Source organism: Thamnophis elegans, chromosome 13 (genome assembly GCF_009769535.1).
Source record: "Thamnophis elegans isolate rThaEle1 chromosome 13, rThaEle1.pri, whole genome shotgun sequence".
In the NCBI taxonomy this organism is placed as follows: Eukaryota; Metazoa; Chordata; class Lepidosauria; order Squamata; family Colubridae; genus Thamnophis; species Thamnophis elegans.
The window spans coordinates 25,495,185-25,520,119 of NC_045553.1; the positions used below are offsets into that span (position 1 = coordinate 25,495,185).

General features: G+C 40.2%; 1 protein-coding gene across 1 annotated transcript in view; it reads left to right on the forward strand.

Annotated features, from left to right (window-relative positions):
• The window catches only part of BIN3 (bridging integrator 3), a 139,781-nt gene that overhangs the window by 56,090 nt on the left and 58,756 nt on the right, over positions 1-24,935 (forward strand). Inside the window, exons 3-6 of the mRNA XM_032229920.1 lie at positions 4,123-4,163; positions 12,499-12,560; positions 18,562-18,698; positions 22,018-22,058. Of these exons, the coding sequence (XP_032085811.1) occupies positions 4,123-4,163; positions 12,499-12,560; positions 18,562-18,698; positions 22,018-22,058 (281 nt within the window). The remainder of the gene's footprint in view (positions 1-4,122; positions 4,164-12,498; positions 12,561-18,561; positions 18,699-22,017; positions 22,059-24,935) is intronic.

A 24,935-nucleotide genomic window follows, 5' to 3' on the forward strand; every position in this document is an offset into this window, starting at 1 on the left:
ATCCGTGGGATCACCTTAAACATGGAGGAGAAAACGGGAAGACTCAAAATAGGCACACAAAAGATATAAATCTGTATGTACAGATGTGGGAAATCATTTTCAGCCGGAAGACTTTAACAGAAATAACAGAATAACAGAGTTGGAAGGGACCTTGTAGGTCATCTAGTCCAACCCCCTGCCCAAGCAGACCCTACAGCATTTCTGGCAAATGGCAGGCCCGTCTCTTGTTAAAAACCTCCAGTGATGGAGCCCCTACAACTTCTGGAAGCAATATGTTCCATTGATTAATTGTTCTCACTGTTAGAAAATTCCTCCTTAGTTCTAGGTTGATTAGTTTCCATCCGTTGCTTCTTGTCCTGCCTTCGGGTGCTTTGGAGAATAGTTGAGCCCCTTTCTTCCTTGTGGCAGCCCCTCAAATATTGGAAGACTGCTATCAATCAGGTCACCTTGGAGATCTTCTAGTCCAACCCCCTGCCTCAATCAAGAGATGTGGGAGGGACAATACTTGGGACCTTGAAATATTGGAAGATTGCTATTGTGTCACCCCTAATTCAAGTACAGGTCGGAATGATAGAGGTGGAAGGGAACTTGTAGATCATCTAGTCCAACTCCTCTGCCCAAACAGGAGACACTACACCATTTCTGACAGAGGGCAGTCCAGTCTCTTCTTGAAAGCTTCCAGTGATGAAGCTTCCACAACTTCTGAAGGCAGCTTCTGTTCTGTGGATGGTTAGTTCTCACGGTCAGGCAATTCCTCCTTATTTCCAGGTTGAATCTCTGCTCTTGGTTTAACCTGGGTTTAGCATGTTGTGGGAACCCAACCAGAAAGCCCCAGCCTCTTTCCCCAGACAGGACTGATGGAAATAGGCGATGGCCGGCTCAAGCAACCCCAATTCAGACCTCCTCCATCTCCCCCACCTCCCCTCCCACCCCTTTAACTCCCCCTCCACTCCTTTAACTCCACCCCCTCCTTTAAAGGCTCAGGGCAGTAATCTGAAAAATGGGATATTTAAAAGATAGATTGGTCCTTCCCGATCGCCTTCCAAGATCCAAAATAAATGGGGCAGCCCTTGAAGAGCATTCGGCGACTTCAGCTTGTCCAGAATGCAGCCGCGCGAGCGATCGTGGGTGCACCTCGGTTCACCCACGTAACACCTATCCTCCGCGAGCTGCACTGGTTGCCTATTGGTCTCCGGATACGCTTCAAGGCGCTAGTCGTCACTTATAAAGCCCTTCATGGTATTGGACCTGGGTACTTGAGAGACCGCCTGCTGCCAATTACCTCCACCAGACCGATTAGATCCCACAGACTAGGCCTCCTCCGAATTCCATCCGCCAGCCAGTGTCGACTGGCGACTACCCGGAGGAGAGCCTTCTCTGTGGCTGCTCCGACCCTCTGGAACGAACTCCCCGTGGAGATTCGCACCCTCACCACCCTCCAGGCCTTCCGCAAAGCCCTTAAAACCTGGCTGTTCCGACAGGCCTGGGGCTAAAGAACCGTTGCCCCTATCTCGAATGGTATGATTGTTGCGTGTTTTTAAATTATGTATTGTTTTGTGTTGTTGTTAATTTGTCTGTATCCCCCTTCCCTGGTTTGAGTTGTGAGCCGCCCTGAGTCCCCCTTCGGGGGGAAAGGGCGGCATACAAATGAAATAAACATTCAACATTCAAACATTCAAACATTCATTCATTCAACATTCAACATTCAACATTCATTCAAACATTCAAACATTCAAACATAAATGATGTCTGCAGGCCTGACAGGTGGTCTCTCCTCAGAAAAAAAGCATATCCTGTAAAGAGAATAATGTAGGGGGTTAACATAATCATAACTAACCACCTCTCCCCCCCAGGGGGGTCCCTTTGACTTATCGGGAAATTTATCATGCAATTATTTTACTAACTTATCAGCTTTTACATTCCAACTTTTCACCCCTGTAGCTTCAGACAAAGGGTACCCCTTCCAATGCACTAAATATTGCAAACAACCTCTATACAATCTAGAGTCTAAACATTTTTTTCATCTCATAATGAGTTTCTTCCTCAATCACCATTGGAGGAGGGGGTGGTTGGGTCAGTGGTCTTAGATTAGACCCAATCACATCTTCCATCTTCCCATAGTCTTTATGCCTCCCGAGTTTAGGTCGGCGCTGGGTCTCAAGACCCTGGACAGCACCCTGAAGGTCGGGGTAGCTGGTGAAGTAATGGATATTTGGGTTAATGTTAGGGTTCCAAATAGCATCCAAAAGTAAATCAGAGTCCAAAGCAAAGTATTGCTCAAAGTTCCAATTTATTAAGAGAGCCATGTGGGCACATCTGGGAAAACCCAAATCTGAAAGCTTCCCATTTTCCCCACCCAGTTGAAAGTTCAAAATCTTGCCCCCACACCCACAAGTCCATCACATGGTCTAATTTTTCACTGCCATTCTGGCAGTTTGACCCATCCAGTTCCGGTCAGATGCAGAGGTGCAAAGACAAAGGATGACCTTGGCTTTCTAGAAAGAATTTTGTTATGGCTACATATCATCTAACTCCATACAATCCTCCCTCCCATTTTCCCACAATAGAAAATGCATAGTAGAATAATAGAAAGTGTGGGAGGCCAAAAATCCAAAATAAAAAGAGGTCTACAGGCCTGACGCGAGTTCTTTGCTCTGAATTAGACAACCTAAAAGTTTGGAAAACTCACATTCCAAGTTTGACCTTATTCAAAGGCCAGTTGTAAAATGGAACATACACTCTTGAGATCTCTTGGAAGAAAGTCAATAAATTGTCCCCCTCACCTTTTGGTAGACCTGGCTGAACCTTTTTCTTTCACATCTTTTTACGGGAAGAAGAGAACACCCAAGCAGGGAGATATTAAAGCAAACAAAACTGCATTTACCAATATGAGCTCGTCTTGACAGTTTGATGCTCCTAGCAGTTTAATCAAGATGGGCTTTGAATGCTGGAACACACTAAATGTTACAAATTACCGAAAGCTTTATTAGTCATTCTTTTGAGTCTTCTTCTGTAGGCAAACAAGAGTAGGGAAATATATGCAAACAAAAATGAGAGCAATATAGATCAAAGCAATCACATTGATCATAGTTAAAGATGCTGCCTTATGCATCATGGATAATACTGCATTCATTTGCAATCCTGCTGGGAAGATTCAGATTTCAGTTTTGAAGCACAAAAAGGTCGAACTTTGGCTAAGTCTTGGCTGGGACCTCTCCCCAAAAAGCTCTTATCAAATGGATCAAACAAGAAGCACAAAATGATATAAATATCCTTAGTAAGGTGAGTAACCTGAAATGGCTGAGCAAATACAAACGTACTTTTCAAGTAGTTGCAAGCTACCGTATTTTTCGGAGTATAAGACACACTGGAGTATAAGATGCACTGGAGTATAAGACGCACCAAGGTTTTGAAGAGGCAAATTAAAAAAATTTTTTTGCACTCTGCAGATCTCCCCAAAAAGGCCTGTTTTCGCAAAAACAGGCCCGTTTTTTTGTCAAAAAAAGAGGATGCATAGCCTTTAGGAGACTTATAGAGTGCTCCTGGGAGCTGGAGGGGGGGGGGCTGAATTGAGCAAAAGAGCAGTCCGTTTTTCACTCATTTCTGCCCTCTCTAGCCCCCAGGAGCACTCTGCAAGACTCCTAAAGGCTATGCACGGCCATTTTGGTGAAGATGGTGGGGTTTCGGGAGGCAAAAAAAATGCTGTATTCAGTGTATAAGATGCACCCAGATTTTCACCCTCTTTTTTGAGGGAAAAAGGTGCGTCTTACAGTCCGAAAAATATGGTATTTGAAATTACAACTGCCATAAAATCTTAGGGAGATATTTACTCGAGCGAGATTCGAACAGCTTGACACAATGGTCAGATATGGGAGATTACATTCTATACCCTACAATGAGCTTATCTGGCTAACATCCTATTTCATTGTTGCTTGTATAAGGGGGTGAAAGACAGGTTCCTTGGTCTATATACCAAACAAATCACCCTTATGGGATTCCCATATCAAAACAACTTATTTTATGTGTTGCCAGAACCCGAAAATAACATTTAACACAGCACAGTGTTAAACAAAATGCAGCCCTGGATTTTTAGCATAATTTGGATTCTTTTTCCTCTCGCAGGTTGAGAGAGATTTTGAACGGGAATATGGAAAGCTTCAACAGTAAGTATTCTTAGCCATTTCATTTGGGTGGGTGTTCTTTCTTGGCTCTTTTCTCCTTACTTTTGTGTTCCTTTTCAGACTGACAGGTTCTCCGAGCCATTTACAGAATAATAAAAAAAATGCCTGTAGTCAAAAACAACATAATACCAGAGGAGAGGAAACAAGATAACTTAAGCACCAGTTCTTAATGTTTACTGCTCCTGTTAAGGCTAGGTAGGATGGAAATGGGGCTACAAAGAGGCCTAGATGAGACCTTCACCTCCAGAGTTGATGATCTTTTCACTACCTGTGGTTTAGTTTAGTTTAGTAGTTACAGGACTTCTTTTGCCGCCAATCGAGTCATACATTGAGTCAAGACAGTTCACAAATCCATTAAACATGACTAAAAACAAAAGTATCCTTCCTCCAAGTACCAGGCCAAACATCCTCACACCTCAACCACCATCTTAGCTCAATAAGTCCTTTATTATAATACTTTATTCATTAAACATGAAATTCAGTCAACTAAACGTTCAAAAATGCATCACAAATACCATGATGATCATGATCATGATGATCATGATGATTGGTTAATCTTTGATGAGATTCACAGCTTTTGGGGCTGGTTGGTAGCTCAACAGCTCGAGTCCTAACCAAGGACCTAGGAACTGTTAAGGTAACGTTGGAGGATATAAGCTGTTCCAAGTAGGGTGGTTTTTTGTAGAATCAGAATGTTCAAATCTGATAAATTTAAAATTTCCAAATAGTGAGGGAGTCCTTTAGGAATTGCTCCAAGGGCTCCAATTACAATCGGGACAACACATGATTTCTTTTTCCACAGTCGCTCAACTTCAATTTGCAAGTCCTGGTACTTTGTGATTTTTTCTTGCTGTTTATCTTCAATTCATGCATCTCAAGGTATTGCAATGTCAATGAACCATACTTTTTTCTTTTCAACTATTGTTATGTCAGGTGTGTTGTGGGCCAAGTGCCTGTCAGTCTGGATTCTGAAGTCCCACAAGATCTTGACTTTCTCATTCTCTAAAACCTTCTCAACCTGATGGTCCCAGTGGTTTTTGCTGTACTCAAATCCAAACTTTTGGCACAATTTCCAGTGAATGATCTTAGCAACGTGGTCATGGCGTTGTAGGTAGTCAGTTTGTGAAATTTTGCTGCACCCACTGATCAAGTGGTCGACTGTCTCGTCTTTCTCATTATAGAGGCGTCATTTGCTGTTGCTGGTAACATGTAGAATTTTTGCCTTCATGTAGTTTGTGGCTAAGGCTTGTTCTTGAGCTGCCAAAATAAAGCCTTCTGTTTCTTTTTTCAGTTCTCCTGATCTTAACCAATTCCAAGTTAGTTTTTGGTCAGCTTTGCCTTCAATACTTTTCAAGTATTGGCTATGCATAGCTTTGTTTTTCCAATTTTTAGCTCGCTTCTCAATTACTTCTTTCTTATATTCAGTTTTTGACTTAGTTGTCTTTAAAAGGCCTCCTTTATTTACTTCCTTAATCATTGGTTCTTCACTTTTCTGGATGTAATCATTCAAGTTGTGTTTTTCTTCTTCCACAGTCTGTTTTACTTGTAGGAGTCCTCGACCACCCTCTGCTCTTGGTAGATATAATCGGTCAACATCACTTTTAGGGTGCAAAGCATGATTCATTGTCATAAGCTTCCTTGTTTTTCTGTCCAAATTGTCCAACTCCATCTGGGTCCAGCCAATCATTCCTGCATAGTATCGGATCACAGGTATAGCCCAGGTATTTATGGCTTTTATGATGTTTCCTCCACTCAATTTGGACTTTAATATGTTGCAAATTCGTCGAATGTACTTGGATGCAGTTAATTCCTTGACTTTATTATGCATTAAGTCAGAGGCCTCTAAAATCCCCAAGTACTTGTAGCTTTCTTCTGGTTTTACTGCCTTTATCATTTCTTCATTCTCAAGTTGTATTCCATCATCTTCAAGGACCTTGCCTGCTTTAGTTGCCATTGTTGCACATTTGTCAATTCCAAACTGCATACCAATGTCTTGGCTAAATACTTTTGTGCTTTCAATTAATAAATTCAGTTCAGCTTTTGTTTTACCAAACAGCTTCAATTCATCCATGTACACCAAGTGTGAAATTTTCAGTCCTTTCTTTGCAAGTTCGTATCCATAGTTCATCTTCTTCAAAATGATTGTCAGTGGGAGTATAAAAAGTAGTGGTGAAAGGGAATCACCCTGGAAAATGCCTCATTTAATTTCAACTTCACCCAGTACTTCTTCATTAACTATAAGCTTCATTTTCCAGAGGTTCATTGAAGTTTCCATGAATTTTTGTATGTTGCTGCTGATGCCAAAGATTTTCAGGCATTTCTTGATCCAGCTATGGGGAACTGAATCAAATGCTTTCTTATAGTCTATCCAAGCCATGAACAGCTTGGTTCGTCTTTTCTTTGAATTCTTTAGGATTAGCTTGTCAATCAGCAGTTGGTCCTTTGTTCCTCTTGAATTTTTGCAGCATCCTTTCTGTTCTATAGGAAGCAAGTTATTTCTTTCCAAGTATCCATAAATTTGGTTTGCAGTGATACCAGTAAGGAGCTTGTATGTTGTTGGCAAACAGGTGATTGGCCTATAGTTTCCAGTATCCTTTTCTTCTTCTTTATCTTTTTGGATCAAAAATGTCCTTCCAGTTGTCATCCATTCATCATTTTCAGGTGTTTTTAAGATCTGGTTCATTTGGGCTGCCAATCTTTTGTTAAAGTGCCTTTAACCAGAAGCCTTGTAACTCGCCTGGTCCAGGTGCACTCCAGTTCTTCACTTTTCTTGACTGTCTTTGCACCATTTCTTTTGTTATTTTCACATCTTCCAGTTTATGCACTTTAATAGAATCCTCAATCTGTTTGATCCATTTTGCATTTCTGTTGTGCTTCTTGTTCTTTTCCCACAAATTCTTCCAGAATTTCTCAGCTTTCTCTTTATCAGACTTTTCATTTGTTGTTACTCCATCTCCACTTTCTAAGCTCTTATAAAACTGGTGCTGCTTTGCTCTGAACTGTGAGTTTTCCTTGAATTGAGCTACTCGGTTTTCATATCTTTTAATCTTTTCAGCAACGGCAACAACCCTCTGCTTCAGCTCTTCAATTACTATCGCAATCTCTTTATTCTCCAAATAGTATTTTGCTTCCAGGCTGCTTTTGATCTGCTTGTTCTTTAGCCGACCTTGCCTTAGGTTCTTCAAGTTGCTCAAGTCTCCACGAAATTTTTTGATCTTCAATTCCAACCGATTTTCCATTTAGGCTTCCTCTTCTTGCCTCTTTGGTTCTTTTATATTTTCAAACCCAACTCTTTGATGGTTATGAAGGCTGCTGCATACATCACCTGGTTTGTTTCAGCTAGTGTAGTGGTTTGAATGGTTTGCACAGCCTCATTGACCTTTTTTAGCACCTTTCTCAATTCTTTCCGGTTCACTTGGTTCAGTTGTTGTTGTTGTTGTTGTTGTTGTTTACTTTATTTATTCATTAAACATGAAACTCAGTCAACTGAACATTCAAAAATGCATCACAAATACCATTGACTGGTATTGATGGTTGATACGGGTTGCTGCCAGCGTCCTAGGTATCAACCAAGTACCATTATTATTATTGTTGTTGATGTTGATATTGTTGATATTGTTGATATTGTTGATATTGTTGATATTGTTGATATTGTTGATATTGTTGATATTATTATTGATATTATTATTAAAATATACATCCATATTGTGTGTGAACAGGGTTGATTCTGGGTATCATCCATATTAATCCAATTCACAGTGTAGTAATCTCTATCACATTTATCAGATTTAAGTAATCCTCATTATATTGTTCAAACATATATCAAAGCAAGAAATGCCTAACTCCTCATTTTTATCTCTATCTTCATCTATGTCTTCCTTGTTCAATCTAAACATTTCTCTATCATATATGAACAAATTTGGCTAGGCATCATTCATACTGATCCAATTCAAATACAAATACAATAGCAGAGTTGGATGGGACCTTGGAGGTCTTCTAGTCCAACCCCCTGCCTAGGCAGGAAGCCTTATACCGATTCAGACAAATGGCTATCCAACATCTTCTTAAAGACTTCCAATGTTGGGGCATTCACAACTTCTGGAGGCAAGTTGTTCCACTGATTAATTGTTCTAACTTTCAGGAAATTTTTCCTCAGTTCTGTTCTCAAGATGCTTGAGTCCCTTCTTTTACCTCCTCAGTTGGAAAATACTAATGTTTGTTTACACACAAGGAGAATATAGAGAGGTCTTCCAAATCCACATTGGTTTAATTGGTTAATTATGCATTAATTAATCAGTTTAATTACATGGTGTGTATGCAACAAATACTTTTAGACAATGTATAGAAACGAACAGAATCTAGTGTCTTGGCACGAGATGGAAGTTAAGAGTTATGCAGGGGAAAAAATCATATTTTTGTTAAAAATATAAAGTAATGATAGAAACTGCAACCACTTAGATCATATGCAGTTATTTATATGCTCAGCTCCTGCATACTGAATTCCATTTGTGCTCTTACTTGGTTTCTGTTCTGTGAGCTACTGGGAAGTATCCTTGGGAACGGGGATTTGCCTCGATGCCTTTTCATTGGTACAGATAGTCCTCAACTTACAGCCAGTTACTTAGCAACCATTCAAAGTTACAACTGATCTTCCTAGTGGATATTTACAAACTGGATTCAAAGTTCTGACGGTCCTACCATCAACACCACCACAGTTACAAGTGTTTGCAGCATCACATTAGTGTATGTCTGTGAGATAGATAGATAGATAGATAGATAGATAGATAGAATGATAGAATGATAGAAAAAGAGATGATAGATAGATAGATAGATAGATAGATAGATAGATAGATAGATAGATAGATAGATATAGGATGATAGAGATGATCAAGGAATAGATGTTAGGTAGGTAGGTAGGTAGGTAGGTAGGTAGGTAGGTAGGTAGGTAGGTAGGTAGGTAGATAGATAGATAGATGATAGAGGATGATATAGATAGATAGACGATAGAGGATGATATAGATAGATAGATAGATAGATAGATAGATAGATAGATAGATAGAATGATAGATAGATAGATAGATAGATAGATAGATAGATAGAATGATAGAATGATAGAATGATAGAATGATAGAAAAAGAGATGATAGATAGAGATAGATAGATAGATAGATAGATAGATAGATGATAGAGGATGATAGAGATAGCTAGCTAGCTAGATAGATAGATAGATAGATAATGATAGAGATAGATAGATAGATAGATAGATAGATAGATAGATAGATAGAGATAGGATGATAGAGATGATCGAGGAATAGATGTTAGAGATAGATAGATAGATAGATAGATAGATAGATAGATAGATAGATAGAATGATAGAATGATAGAAAAAGAGATGATAGATAGAAATAGATAGATAGATAGATAGATAGATAGATAGATAGATAGATAGATAGATAGATGAATGATAGAGGATGATAGAGATAGCTAGCTAGATAGCTAGATAGATAGATAATGATAGAGATAGATAGATAGATAGATAGATAGATAGATAGATAGATAGATAGATAGATAGATAGATAGATAGATAGATAGATAGATAGAGATAGGATGATAGAGATGATCGAGGAATAGATGTTAGAGATAGATAGATGATAGATAGATAGATAGATAGAGGATAGATGATAGATAGACGGATAGATGGAGAAAGAGAGAGAGAGAAAGAAACTTACCCACATTAGACTCATGTCAAAATGTGTTGAAAATACTTTCCAACCAATCTTTGGAAACCAGTATCTGCACTTTGCTTTCCACAGTGGGCAGTGGAGCTGTTTTCCATTTTACTGTATGATGCTTATGGGTTTTTCATTATTCTTAGATTTGTAAGCCACCTCGAGACATGCAATTGTGGAGCTGCAGAAATATCGTAAATTAAAAAAAAAAAAGCAAAGAAGCAAGTTAGCAGGGCCAAGAAAAAGCTTGAACTGATTTACATTAACATAATGACTCCCCAGGTATGCAGTACGTTCCCTCTTCTGTCACATTAAGTATGACAGTTGCTTTGGGAGTTCTGTATGATTCTTTGCAAAGCATGTACAAAATAAATCTGCAGAAGCAGGGTATCTACAGGGAGATCAAAGGACCGCCTGTTTTCACTGCAGTTCATTGCAGGTGCAATTCATGTTAAAAAGGAACAAAGGATACAACTATGCAGTCAACAGTCACCAACTCTACTCCATATTTATTTCATTCCATATTTATTCTACTCTACTCTATACCATATTTATTCTATTCCATATTTATTCTACTCTATTCTACTTTATTCTATTCCATATTTATTCTATTCCATATTTATTCTACTCTATTCTACTTTATTCTACTCTTATTCTATACCATATTTATTCTATTCCATATTTATTCTACTCTACTCTATTCTACTTTACTATACTCTATTCTATACCATATTTATTCTATTCCATATTTATTCTACTCTACTCTACTCTATTCTACTTTACTATACTCTATTCTATACCATATATATTCTATTCCATATTTATTCTACTCTATTCTACTTTACTCTATTCTATACCATATTTATTCAATTCCATATTTATTCTATTCCTTATTTATTCTACTCTTCTCTACTCTATTCCACTCCACTCCACTCTTCTCTACCATATTCGATTCCATATTTATTCTACTCCACTCCACTCTATTCTATACCATATTTATTCCATTCCTTATTTATTCTACTCTACTCTACTCTACTCTATTCTATTCCATATTTATACAATACAATAGCAGAGTTGGAAGGGACCTTGAAGGTCTTCTAGTCCAACCCCCTGCCTAGGCAGGAAACCCTATACCGTTCCAGACAAATGGCTATCCAACATCATCTTAAAGACTTCCAGGGTTGGGGCATTCACAACGTCTGGAGGCAAGCTGTTCCACTGATTAATTGTTTGAACTGTCAGGAAATTTTTCCTCAGTTTTAAGTTGCTTCTCTCCTTGATTAGTTTCCACCCATTGCTTCTTGTTCTATACTCAGGTGCCTTGGAGAACAGTTTGACTCCCTCTTCTTTGTGGCAACCCCTGAGATATTGGAACATTGCTATCATGTCTCCCCTAGTCCTTCTTTTCATTAAACTAGACATACCCAGTTCCTGCAACTGTTCTTCATATGTTTTAGTCTCCAGTCCCCTAATCATCTTTGTTGCTCTTCTCTGCCCTCTTTCTAGAGTCTCCACATCTTTTCTACATTGTGGCGACCAAAACTGAATGCAGTATTCCAAGCGTGGCCTTACCAAGGCATTATAAAGTAGTATTAACACTTCACGTGATCTTGATTCTATCCCTCTGTTTATGTAGCCTAGAACTGTGTTGGCTTTTTTGGCAGCTGCTGCACACTGCTGGCTCCTATTTAAATGGTTGTCCACTAGGACCCCAAGATCCCTTTCACAGTTATTACTGTTGAGCAAGGTACCACCTATACTGTACCTTTGCATTTCGTTTTTCTTACCTAAATGTGGAACCCTACTCTTTTCACCATTGAATTTCATTTTATTAGATAGTGCCCAATGTTCAAGTTTGTCAAGATCCTTCTGTCTCTTAAGCCTATCTTCTGGAATGTTGGCTATTCCTGCCAGTTTGGTGTCATCTGCAAATTTGATGAGTTCCCCATTTATTCCCTCATCCAAATCATTGATGAAGATGTTGAAGAGTACTGGGCCTAAAACAGAGCCTTGGGGTACTCCACTGCATACTTCCCTCCATGTAGATGCAATTCCATTGAGGACTACACGTTGTGCGGTTGGTCAGCCAGTTACGAATCCATCTGGTGGTGATGCTGTCCAACCCACATTCTTCTACTTTATCTAGTAGTAGGTTATGGTCTACCTTATCAAATGCCTTATTGAAGTCCAAGTAAACTATATCGACAACATTCCTCTGGTCCACTAATTTATTTATTCTATTCCATACTCTACTCCTATTCTATTGTGTTCTGTTCTATTCTAGTGCATGTAGAAGTTCAGTCCTCCATGACAAATCGATAGAAAAGTTAGAAAAAGCTGAATTTTCATTTACTGTCTGATGATCTCCAGCGATTCTTCCTAATCCTATCGGCCATGAAATATATATTCCCTGTGTTTCTCCTCTTCTGGTCTTCTCTGTTGGCTCCTACGTCTCACAAACCAAAACCCAGCAACCGTCTTCTCACTTCTTCTCTGTTCCTCCTTCTTGTCATTTGCAAGTTTGTTTTGCACTGAGAGAGAGCTTTAATTATATGCATTTTAAAACAAAACTATTTTTTCTATTTTTAGGTTGGAAGATCAAACGAAGAAGCTCCAAAAAGATATGAAGAAAAGCACAGATGCAGATCTAGGTATGTGAATCTGATGTACTAAGTGAGATTTGAGCCAGTTTTGACCCCCCCCCCCCAGCTATTTAGCCACAGTTCATAAAGCCTCTGTTGAGTTTTTTTCATTGGCCAAAATGTCCCATTTTATATAAAACAAAGTATTCTAAACTATATTTTGCAAACAGATTAGCACAAAGGAATAACAAATACTTTCCAACAGCCTGTAAAAAGACAAATTATCTGGGGAATTCCTGATTAAGGCTGGATTTAACTTGGCTTTGGACACTGTGATAAGCGTAGGAAGCAGTGAGTAAACTGGCAGCCATTTCTTCTGTTTGTTCTTTTCCTACTGACACAGCTGTTTGCTTCTGAGATTTTGGAGAGAAACATCTGGATTCCGGGTGTTGATTTTCTCCTGCCCTTTTGTCCTTTTTGTGTTGTGTTCTGTGGCATCTCCAGCAGAAACCCAATTGGGTCCCATCCCATCCAACATGGCATCTAAGCAAACGGAAAGGAGAGAAATGTCAATAAAGAACCAATTAAGGGTCCTAAAATAATGATAGAAATAGCTCAGCAGATTTTTGCAACTCCTACAAGTTGCAGTACAATTTGCGGGATGCGGTGGCTCAGTGGCTAAGACGCTGAGCTTGTTGATCAGAAAAGTTGGCAGTTCGAATCCCTAGCACCGTGTAACAGAATCAGTTCCTGTTACTTGTCCCAGCTTCTGCCAACCTAATAGTTCAAAAGCATGTAAAACTGCAAGTAGAAAAAATAGGAACCACCTTTGGTGGGAAGGTAGCTGCGTTCCGTGCACCTTCGGTGTTTAGTCATGCTGGCCACATGACCACGGAGATGTCTTCAGACATTGCTGTCTCTTCGGCTTTGAAACGGAGATGAGCACTGCCCCCTAGAGTCGGGAACACATATGTGCGAGCGGAACCTTTACCTTTACCTTACAAGTGGATAGTAGGTATTTTGCTGTAGCCACAGATTGTAGAAAATGAAACAAAATTTTTACTCGATGTTCCTCTGATCCTAAACAAGTCCTCGGTCATCGTCACATTATTTTGAAGATAAAATGAATGCATTACCAGAGCAAAAGCAAGCCAAGAATGAAATGAGATGAAATGAAAAAGCCAGAATGAGAGGGCGGGGAATGAACATTTTTTTCCCCTGGAGGAAAAAAACAACAAGTGGAACCATAAAGGTCATTCCACTAAATGAGAAAGTGAGGAACAGTTTTAAACTTCGGGGTACTTCACTGTTTGCCTCCTGATAAAGATCAAAACATTTAAATAAATTCCGTTCTCTTTGGTTTTCTTGGAAACCAAAAAAGCTGATGAACCTGAATGCTTATGTAATCTTCTGTAACACAGGATTCAGCTATGCATTAATGCAGAATTTGAACTTCTTTCTGGTTCTGAGTTGACCCAGAAATTCTAGTAAACTGCAGAGCAACCATCTGTACCATTCTGGTTTTAAATATGAAAAGCTGGTTCTCTGCTTTTGCTTATAAATTAGCCTGCAAATTAGGAAGAAATTTTCTTCCTTTCTCCTATTTTCTGTCTCCTTCTTTCCTTCCCTTCCTCCCTCCCTCCTTCACTCCCTCCCTCCCTACATTTTCCTCCCCCCCCCTGGATAAGTGGATAACATCTGTAAACAAAATATTGTGTTACAGCTGACTTTTACATTTTCCCCCCTGGAATGTCAATAGAGCTAAATGAAGTTCAAAAGTCGATGGTGACATAGGCCTTGCATACCAATTAATATTAATTCCCATTAATTTTAAGACATAAAACATATCTTTAAAACGTCTCCAAGGACACCAGGAAAGGTGTAGGAGTTTTTCAGGATTCCAAGTAACACCCGCAACGAAAGAAGACCCCGAGGCTTGAGTTTCCTCAAAGTTCCATTTTATTAGAAATGTCATGTTGGAACATCTGGGAAAACCTGAATCTGAAAGCTTCCAGGTTTTCCCCAACCAAAAGAAAGTTCAAACCTCTGCCCAGAAGCCACATGTCCGTCCATCACATGGCCTAATCAGGCACCATCCCAACTGGAGATGCCTCCCAGTCACGCCCTTCTAGGTACAGGGCAAGATCTGCTTGATTCTCTGAGAAAGGAATGTTATTTAGACTATATACCATGTTTCCCCAAAAATAACACAGGGTCTTATTTTCTTTTGACCCTCAAAATAATCACTTGGCCTTATTTTTGGGGAGGTCTTATTTTTTTTTGAGGTGCAGGAGATGGCAAGCATGGTCACCTCATGGCTGCTGCTGTGCTGCAGTATTTTCATGGGAGGGATTATTTTAGCACATGCGCTCAGAAGCCCAATTGGGCTTATTATCTGGGGAAGTCTTATTTTTGGGGAAAACAGGATATCTTTCATACTCCATATAATCTCCCTATTTTCCCACAGTAGAAAATGTGGCAGGCCTGAAGGCCCAATGTAAACAATGGCTTCCAGATCTGACAGAAGTACATATTTATGCCATAGCACCTGTGAAATTTGAACCCAGGTTTCAGTTAAAATTCATTGATGCTCCTTGGTCCAACCTTGGTTCGGCGAAAGGATGCTCCTATGTTTTGATTCTGAAACTGTCCCCAGGACAAAATGTGCTAAAATGTGCTTATAACACTTTAGCAGCTTAAATGTTTTCCCCATATATAAATCTCACTGGATTGGTTGGGGTTTTACACCTTGCTAACTTTGCTTTGCCTTCATTATCTTGTCACAGCTGCCAGAGGATTTTTTCTTTTTTTCTTTTTTCTTTTTGTAAAACTACCGAAAGCTGCGAAAGCTTAATCGGTTGCGATTTGTTAGGTTTGAAAAAGCTGCGGTGAAATGACACAGCCCTTAAGAGCGCTGAGAAAAGGCTGCCTCTGCTTGTCTAGCCACTTCTGCGCCTGCTTTAAACGGAGCCTCCACTCATGCACTTTTTTTATATAGAAATGGTGCATTTAAATAATGTGGACTTGATTACACATGAGTGTTTGTCCCGATGTTTACACAAATTCATTAATAGCTCTTCTTTTCAAACCACCAGTTAGCGTTCCTGGAAGTTTTCCCATTAGCATTTCATGCACTCCGGAGTGTCTCTCTCTCTCTCTCTCTTTGTGCTTCAGCTTATTGTGAAGTCGGGAGACAATGAATGAATTCCTGAAAAGCTGGATTATGAATCACTTGACCTATCACCAGTTCGATTGAAGAAGCTAGCTTAAGAAAAGCAAAATTTGCTTTCCAGTCATTAGGCCAGCTGGCCCTGGGCAGGGAATCATTTCAGACCCTTATATTTGCATTAGGAAAATGGAAGTACGGTGAATGGATACTTCACTTTTTCTAAGGAGAAGGACTGTTTAGACATGTTTCTAGGTAGAGCATAATAAAGGTAAAGGTTCCCCTTGTATTTTTACGTCCTTTCGAACTGCTAGGCTGGCAGAAGCTGGGACAAGTAACAGGAGCTCACTCCATTACACGGCACTAGGGATTCGAACCACCAAACTGCCAACCTTTCTGATCGACAAGCTCAGCGTCTTAGTCGCTGAGCCACCGCATCCCAGAGCATAATAGGAATGACAATAAATAATGGATATAATGGCAGTTATATAGCCTGATGGGAAACAGTTACCAGGAATTTGGGGCTCGTAATCTTTTCTCTCCTTTCAGTACTAAGGCTGATCAGGTCTGAGTTTCAACACTGAGGCTGCCAGCAGGTGGCAGCGAAGAGACACCACAGTAACTCTTTGCTGCCCTCTCTGGCAGTCATAGTGATGTTTGTAGTCTTGATTTGATGATATTTTTTGAATTGCAGGAAGACATTTAGAAAGCGTTTATGGCTTTTGTAAATTATTGGGATTATGCACTTGTAGAGGTTATTTGGAAAGATGGTTTTAGGAAAGCAATCTAAATTGAGGGGTCCATGGTGCTCTCTGAAGAGATGTGATGACTCAGTGGCTAAAACACTGAGCTTGTCGATCAGAAGGATCGGCAGTTTGGCGGTTTGAATCCTTAGCGCTACATAACAGAGTGAACTGCCATTACTTGTCCCAGCTTCTGCCAGCCTAGCAGTTCGAAAGCACGTAAAAATGCAAGTAGAAAAATAGGGACCACCTTTGGTGGAAAGGTAACAGTGTTCCATGCACCTTCAGCATTTAGACATACCGGCCACATGACCACGGATACATCTTCAGATAGCGCTGGCTCTTTGGCTTTGAAACAGAGATGAGCACAGCCCCCTAGAATCAGGAACGACTAGCACATATATGCGAGGGGAACCTTTATCTTACTTGGTGCTCTCTGAGGGTGGTTGTTTTCTTGCAGATGTTTCATTAGAGCCGAGGTGGCGCAGTGGTTAAATGCAGCACTGCAGTTTACTTCAGCTGACTGCAGTTCTGCAGTTCGGCTGTTCAAATCTCACCGGCTCAGGGTAGACTCAGCCTTCCATCCTTCCGAGGTGGGTAAAATGAGGACCCGGATTGTTGTTGGGGGCAATATGCTGACTCTTAGTAAACCGCTTAGAGAGGGCTGAAAGCCCTATGAAGCGGTATATAAGTCTAACTGCTATTGCTATTCAGCAAGAGAACAACCAAGCTCAAAGAGCACCAAAGTGACCCCTCTTTTCAACCCTGAGTGACAACTCTTTCTCCATTATTGGAACCCAAGCTCAAACAGCTTTTGAAGCTGGTTTGTTTCTGTTCGTTACATTTAAGATTACTGCAGTCATATTTTAGGAATTACAGTAAGGTCAAATGCAACATAGTGAATGTAAAATGAAAGTGAAATCGTTCAATCAGGACATTCTCCGAATGGCACTAGCTGAATGGAATTCATGGTAACATCTGCCTGTGTTGTTCATATGTTTTTGTAAGTTGGCTTCTTCATAGGTGGGCCAATCTTGTATAAATATTTTGTACCAGGTTTCTTTTATGCCTTGTCATTCCTACCAAAGTAGTGATGACTTAAATCAGTGAGACATGAAAAGGAGGACAAAGTGTGTTCGGTGATGTTCTAACCTAGGCTTCCCAAAAGCACCAAAAACTCTTTTATTTAGGTTAAAGAGAATTCCTCTCCAGCAAAGTCCCGGCCAACAGTCTTTCATAAGATTTCACAACCACAGACCTTTATCAGGCTTGGAGAGCTGCCAGGCCGATATCTTCCAAACGCCATGCTGTAGCAGCAAGTACTTGGCAAGAAGTCAGGAACAGATCTTCACCCTAATGAATTGAACTAATTGTCTCCTGCAAACTCCCCTCCCCTTTTGCTACTCTTTATTCTCTATGGGAGGGGCCATTCATCGTCCACTTGTGGCTTTACTCCCCAATCAGCCCTTGTTCCTTAGCTGTTCCCTTATCCTGGCAGCTCTGCACATGCGCACATTGGGAATAGGATTCAGCTGTTCTTCTGCCCCACTGGTATCTGACTCTGAAGGCAGCTGATAACTGTTGGACGGCCCTGGCCCCATCTTTGCCTCCGACGCAGAGCCCTCATCAGAGCCTTGCCCAGATACCAGGACTGGCCCATCTTTCTCCCCAACCTCCTCACTGTCTGAGTCTGCCACCAGCTCCACTCCGTTTCCATCAGACCGTCTGTGATATGGGTACAGTTATTTGAACAGTCATAATCCACATAGTTGTTATCATATTCATCACAATAACATTAATAATCTAGCTATATATTAATATAACTACAATAATATATAACATCGTCGTTAAATCCTCTCCACATTAGCATTTCCTCTTTTTATATCACCTCCTTTCTAAATAGTTTCTATTGCGTAACTATTGATAAAATACATCCCACGTAAAAAAATATTCAGTTTCTTCTTTATCCTTAATAATAAGTATTAGTCTGTCCATTTCTGCGCATTCTAGTATTTTCTTAATGACATTCTCATATGACAGAATCTGATCATTTTTCCGTTATTGTGCAAATACAATTCTGGCTGCAATTGGTAAGTAATGTGTATCTCTTAATAGCATCAATCCTTAATCAATTTTTCCCCGAATTCTATCCCAAATCTAGCCATGTCGAAGTCTGCTGTAAAAATCTCATCTGATCTCTTGGCCAATCCTCTCTGTGAACAAGACCCTAAATTTCTCGAAATGGTGATGGCACTGGACACGGCAATGAAAAGAATGGATTCTTTTAATCAAGAGAAGGTACGTTTTGCTCTGGATATATTCCTAAGGAGGAAGGAGAAATTCTCCAAGTTTTGACATCCTTAATTGTGAAGTTTTCCTTGATTGTTCCATAGTTCTTGTCAAGACTGTACCATGTTTCCCCGAAAATAAGATAGGGTCTTATTTTCTTTTGGCCCCCAAAATAAGCACTTGGCCTTATTTTAGGGGAGGTCTTAATATTTTTGAGGTGCAGGAGGCATGGAGCGTGGTCATCTCATGGCAATATTTTTGGGGAGGGCTCATTTTCAGGACTTATTTTAGCACATGCGCTCAAAAGCCCGATTGGGCTTATTATCCGAGGAGGTCTTATTTTCAGGGGAAACAGGTTATTACTGACTTTATATATTAGAGGATGTGCAAAAGGGGTTAATGAGTGTTATTGTACAGTACCAGCAGCTACACCAGTGCAAAGCTCTGTGTGCATCTCTCAGGATTTTAAAAATCACTTAGTGTTATTACAGAGTGAAGTTTGAAATAATGACAAAGAACAAAATAGGCAATTAATTCTTAACAATTTGAGATTTAGAACAGTAATTGCCACAGAACAGTAAATTCTCAATCTGTGCTTCTTAGGCTGGGATTTGCAGCCAGGTGAATTTGCACAATTATTAGATGTAAATCAGAACTTCCTGAATTTAATAGAGTTGAGGTAATTATTTTGGCTTATCTCTTGTGGATGGCACAAGCTGTATCAACCCAACTTCTGTCGGCATTCACGGAGTTCGGTTGTTTTTCTGCACTGATGTTCCTGGTAGCCTGGCGTTGAAATATCTGCAGGAAAACAACAAAGCCAGGGGTGAAATCAACTTACATTTGGTACAAGTTCACAAATGTGAGCGTGTGCACTGGACCTTCCGTGCATGTGCAGAGCATCAAAAACGGAATGTGATGACGTCCCGGCGGGTGGGCAGAGCCTGCTACCGAGCGCACCTGCAAAAGTAAGTAGAACAGCGTGTGTGTGGGGGGAATCCGCTGTGCTACGTGATTTAGATTACCGTATTTTTTGGAGTATAGGGCACACTTTTTCCCCTCAAAAAAGAGGGTGAAAATCTGGGTGCGTCTTATACACTGAATACGGCATTTTTTTTGCCTCCTGAAACCCCACCCCCTTTGCAAAAATGGCTGTGCATAACCTTTAGGAGGCTTCCAGAGTGCTCCTGGGGGCTGGGGAGGGCAAAAATGGGTGGGAAACGGGCAGTTTTTTGCTCCTTTTTGCCCCCAGGAGCACTCTATAAGCCTCCTAAAGGCTATGCATGCCCTTTGTTTGACAAAAACGGGCCCATTTTTGTAAAAAAAAAAGGGCTGTTTTTTGCTCATTTCTGCCTCCCCCCCAGCCCCCAGGAGCATTCTACAAGCTTCCTAAAGGCTTTGCATGCTCTTTTTTTAATAAAAAATGTGGCCCTTTTCACAAAAAAACTCTGGTGCATCTTATACTCTGAAAAATACGGTAACTAGAAAGTAGGAAATCTGACAATTTTAGCTAATATAAATCACGTGTCACAGCTGATCATCGGAAATACTGGTTCGCCTGAACTGGTAGCATTTTTACTATCAGTTCAGGCAAACGGGTCCGAACTGGTAGCATTTCACCCCTGAATCAAGCTCAGAAATACCAGAAATCAACAGTGCAACCCTGAACTTCATTTGTTCTCTATTGTTGAGAATCAACTTTTGCCTTCTGTGCTTACTCATAATGGTTTTTTATATTTTGTTGTTTGTTTTTAAAACAATTTCATGAAAGTTTTTAAAAACAATGATAAAAACTAATACTCATGTAAAGAAAAAAAGATCAAAGGGAAAGCTAAAAGCGTAAGAGAGAAAGAAAAAGAGAAGAGCAAGTGAAAAAAAATACAAAGAAGTGACTTCCGATCTTCTTTGTAGATCTATAAGTATAAATATGCCTCATGACTGGTTGGAACGTGACTCTCTTCTTTCTAGTATCTATCTATTCCAGTCATCAAACCATAAATCATTGAGTTAATTTTGTTCTGTTTTACACAAAATGTACATCAAAGTTTTCCATTGTACTTTTCTCTAATAATGAAGTCAATTTGGCCATTTCAACAAGTTCCATGATCTTCACCAACGAGCCCCCATTGTTTATATTGTTGTATCTTTCCATCTTTGTGCACACAATAAAAAAACAGAGTTCCAAAACTCCCCCCCCCTCCCCCAACTGTTTGTCCATCAATCTGGCTCTTTATATTCTGAACTAATTTTAAGATTTTATGTTATATTATAAATCACATTCCTGTAATAACAATCTTGTATTATGAGTACCAAATATAATGAACACTGACAGAATTGGAGCAAGAGTAGGTCCATTAAGAACCAAGAGAGCAAATGCCAACGTATTTAGAGAAACCGTTAACAGTTAGCTAAACTGTTTTGGGGGTTTCTTTTGTAAAAATCCCAACAACTAAAAAGAAGCAAAATTCTGGTGAAGATTTAACATGCTCAGTAGCCACAAAATACTTAATTTAGCTAAAAATGAAAACATGGAAAGGACAACCAGTGTTGTGGCCTGCCAGTGGCCAGCAGAGCTGGCAGCAGATTCGGACAGTGAGGAGGTTGGGGAGGAACATGGGTCGGTCCTGGAGTCTGGGGAAGGCTCTGATGAGGGCTCTGTGTCAGAGGCAGAGAGGGGGCCAGAGCCATATGCCAGTTATTAGCTGCCTTCGGAGTCCGACATCAGTGAGGTGAACAGCTGGAGCCTGTTCCCAGTGTGCGCATTCGCAAAGTTGCCAGATGAAGGGAGCAGCTAAAGAACAGGGGTCGACTTGGGAGTAAGGCCACCGGTGGATGATGAATGGCCCCTCCCAGAGGAGATAAAAGAGGAGCGAAAGGGAAGTGGGGTTTGCAGGAGATAATGAGTTTGCTTAATTGGTTTGTGACTCTCCAAGACTCCTTGCCACGTTTTGCAGATATCAGCCTGGTAGCTCTCCAAGCCAGATAAGGTCTGTGACTGTAAATCCTCCCTTGAAAGACTTTGCTGGCTGTGAATGAGCCAAGAAATTCGCAGGAAATTAATAAAACATTTTTTTGTCGGGACAAGGAGTTTGCTTCATGCTCTTGGGAAGCCTAGGTCAGAACAACCAGAGTGGAAAAGAATGTATTTGGAAAATATGGAGTTAATTATGAAGTTCCATTGATTCAAATCAGAACTGAAATGGGGAATTCTGGCTGGAGTATTCTGGGAGTTGAAGGCCAGACATCTTCAAGTCGCCAAGGTTGAGAAACACTGGCTCCAATGATCTGCCTTGCTGGTTATTGAAAACATTTCTTCTTCTTTTAACAGGTGAATCAAATCCAAAGAACCGTCATAGAGCCCCTGAAAAAGTAAGTTGTGATGTTTCCCTATAAGCAACAATCTTTTGCAATCTTTTACAAATGAATGTGATTTAACATGGGAACAAGAAACCTGCTTTCCCTCAAGGCTTATTGGGTGAAACCTACAGCTTGTGAAATTCTGCAGATCCCAACTTGTGTTTAGAAAAACAACAAACCCGGAATTTCTAGCCTTCCTTTTAGAGAGAATGTGCAAGCAAAATAGTATTAAAAAATTAGTAGTGAGTGTATACATATATAAAAAAATATCATCAGCAAACTATTACAACTCTTTTGCTCATTTGCTGATAGATTCAAACCTCTTCCATTATTTATTTATTTAGCATGTGGCATATAATGGCAGCTTGTTGATCAGAAAGGTCAGCGGTTCGAATCCCTAGCGCCGCATAACGGAGTGAGCGCCCGTTACTTTGGTAGAAATAGCAGCAGCCGCCTTTCTGAAACTGAAAAAAAAAATAAAAATATTCTGTTTAAAAGTGTATTTTAGCCAGGCATATATTCATATACGTAGGTTTTTTTAAAAATATTATTGCAAGTCTGTGAGCTTCTTTTCCATGTTTCTTTTAAAACTCATTAGCATTTACTTGAGCTATAAGCCAAGCATCTGAGGATCTTTTTAGAGAACTTCTATTACTACAATCAAACGATTGCTGAAATCTTTAGATTCACTTTTTTTGTATTAAAAGGAAGTTGTGTGAGCAGAACAAAATGACTTTAATAAGACAGCGAGTGAGGCAAATTGCTCAGTTAACACCTTTTGTTTCACTTGACATTTTTTCCTGCTTCTAAATTAAAGCAACATAAAACTAAGGCAGTTGCATTTATCGCCTGTTAGGAATGGAGCAGGATTTGGGAGCAAGGTAGTTGAAGGTGGTCTGGAATTTTGTAGCATTTGTTTTTCCATCTTCTTCCTCCTCCAAACGCTTGGTTGAAATTGTAGACAGATGTAGAAGCCTGCTGGACAGAATTTAGCAGGCACGCGGTTGCTCAGTGGCTAAGTCAATCAGAAAGATCGGCAGTTTGGCGGTTTCAAATCCTTAGCGCCGCGTAACGGAGTAAGCTCCCGTTACTTGTCCCAGCTTCTGCCAACCTAGGAGTTCGAAAGCACTTAAAAAATACAGGTAGAAAAATAGGAAGCACCTTGGGTGGGAACATAATGTCAAGCTTGTCAATCAGAAAGTTTGGTGGCTCGAATCCCTAGCGCTGCACAACGGAGTGAGCTCCCGTTACTTGTCCCAGCTTCTGCCAAACTAGCAGTTCAAAAGCATGTAAAAATGCAAGTGGAAAAATAGGAACCACTTTTGGTGGGAAGATAACAGCGTTCTGTGCACCTTTGGAGTTTAGTCATGCTGGCCACGTGACCACAGAGACGTCTTCGGACAGTGCTGGCTCTTCAGCTTTGAAACAGAGATGAGTACCGCCCCCTAGAGTCGGGAACAACTAGCACATATGTGGGAGGGGAACCATTACCTTTTTTAATAGTGGTCTTCCTCCAGCTGATGTCCTCCAAATATGATGGGATTGGCAATTTCTAGGTAACGTAATTTTGCTGGTTAGGGAATTGGAAGAGCATCTTGTCTCCAACCCCATATTTTAATGTGCTGTCAGCTCGAATATTTGATTCATATGGGAAGGCATTAAAACCGAACAGGTTTAAGCAGGTCGCCTATGTTGTCATGTAGAAAAATTGAGTACCGAATATGTATTTTTATTTGGCGTTTTGGAGTTAAGGGAAGAACCTGTCAGCATTTACCCAAAAGCTCATTATACTATCTGGAAAGGCAGATATAAATTAAAAGGAATCTTCTCTCTATATATTAAAAAATGTGTTTGTGTCTGTGCGTTCCAGTATAACTCTGGAACGCCTCGAGCAATTTCAACCAAACTTGGTACACAGATGACTTACTCTCTGGAAACAAATACTGTGGGGGTAAGACACCCCTAAAAACCTTCCGTGTGTGTGTTCTGTTAAGATACAGACTGTTGTGCCTTAACATGGCTTCCACTGTACTGCTGTAAAATGGCTTCTTACTGTACAGCACAGTGGAGTTGCCATGGTAATGGCTTCACAGTACTACACAAGGGGGCTCCCTCTGGTAAGGGGGAAAATCCAATATTAAAAACTACATTTGATCCAGACATTTCCCCCCTATAAATAAATACCCCAGCAATGCCAGAATGGGCTTAGCATTGGGGGTTTTGTGGGGCAGAGAGTTTAGAGTGGGATGACTGCATTCCCTCTTATCAACCACTGAGCTGGGCATTTGCAAGGGGAAAAATCACCCAGGCAAACATGATACTGGCTTAGCTTTTCTCCCATTTCCCTGCCCTGTTTTTTTGGGAGATCAGTAAATCTCAGAAGTTATCAAATCTGAAACCTAATTCCCTATTGTTTATCTCCAGAGGCTGGCCTCCCTCCCTCCCTCCCTGACTCTCTTCCTTCCATGACTGACTTCCTTCTCTCCTTTCTTTCTTCTTTGATTTTTTTTCCTCTTCCAATTCTCATGTTCAGCTCCATCCAGTCGCCCAGATTCTATCCAAAATTAAGATATTATACCCCCAAATTAGGATTTTTCCTCTTTCTCCTATTTTCTTTCTCCTTCCTTCCTTCCTTCCTTCCTTCCTTCCTTCCTTCCTTCCGTGATCTTTCTCTTCCAATTCTCGTCTTCCGCTCCATCCAGTTGCCAGATTCTATCCAAAATTAAGATATTATACCCCCAAATTAGGATTTCTTCTCTTTCTCCTATTTTCTTTCTCTTTCCTTCATCCTTCCTTCCTTACTTCATTCTCCCATCTTTCTCCTTCCTTCCTTCTTTCCTTCCTTCTTTCCTTCCTGCCTTCCTTCCTTCTCCCATCTGTGATTTTTTT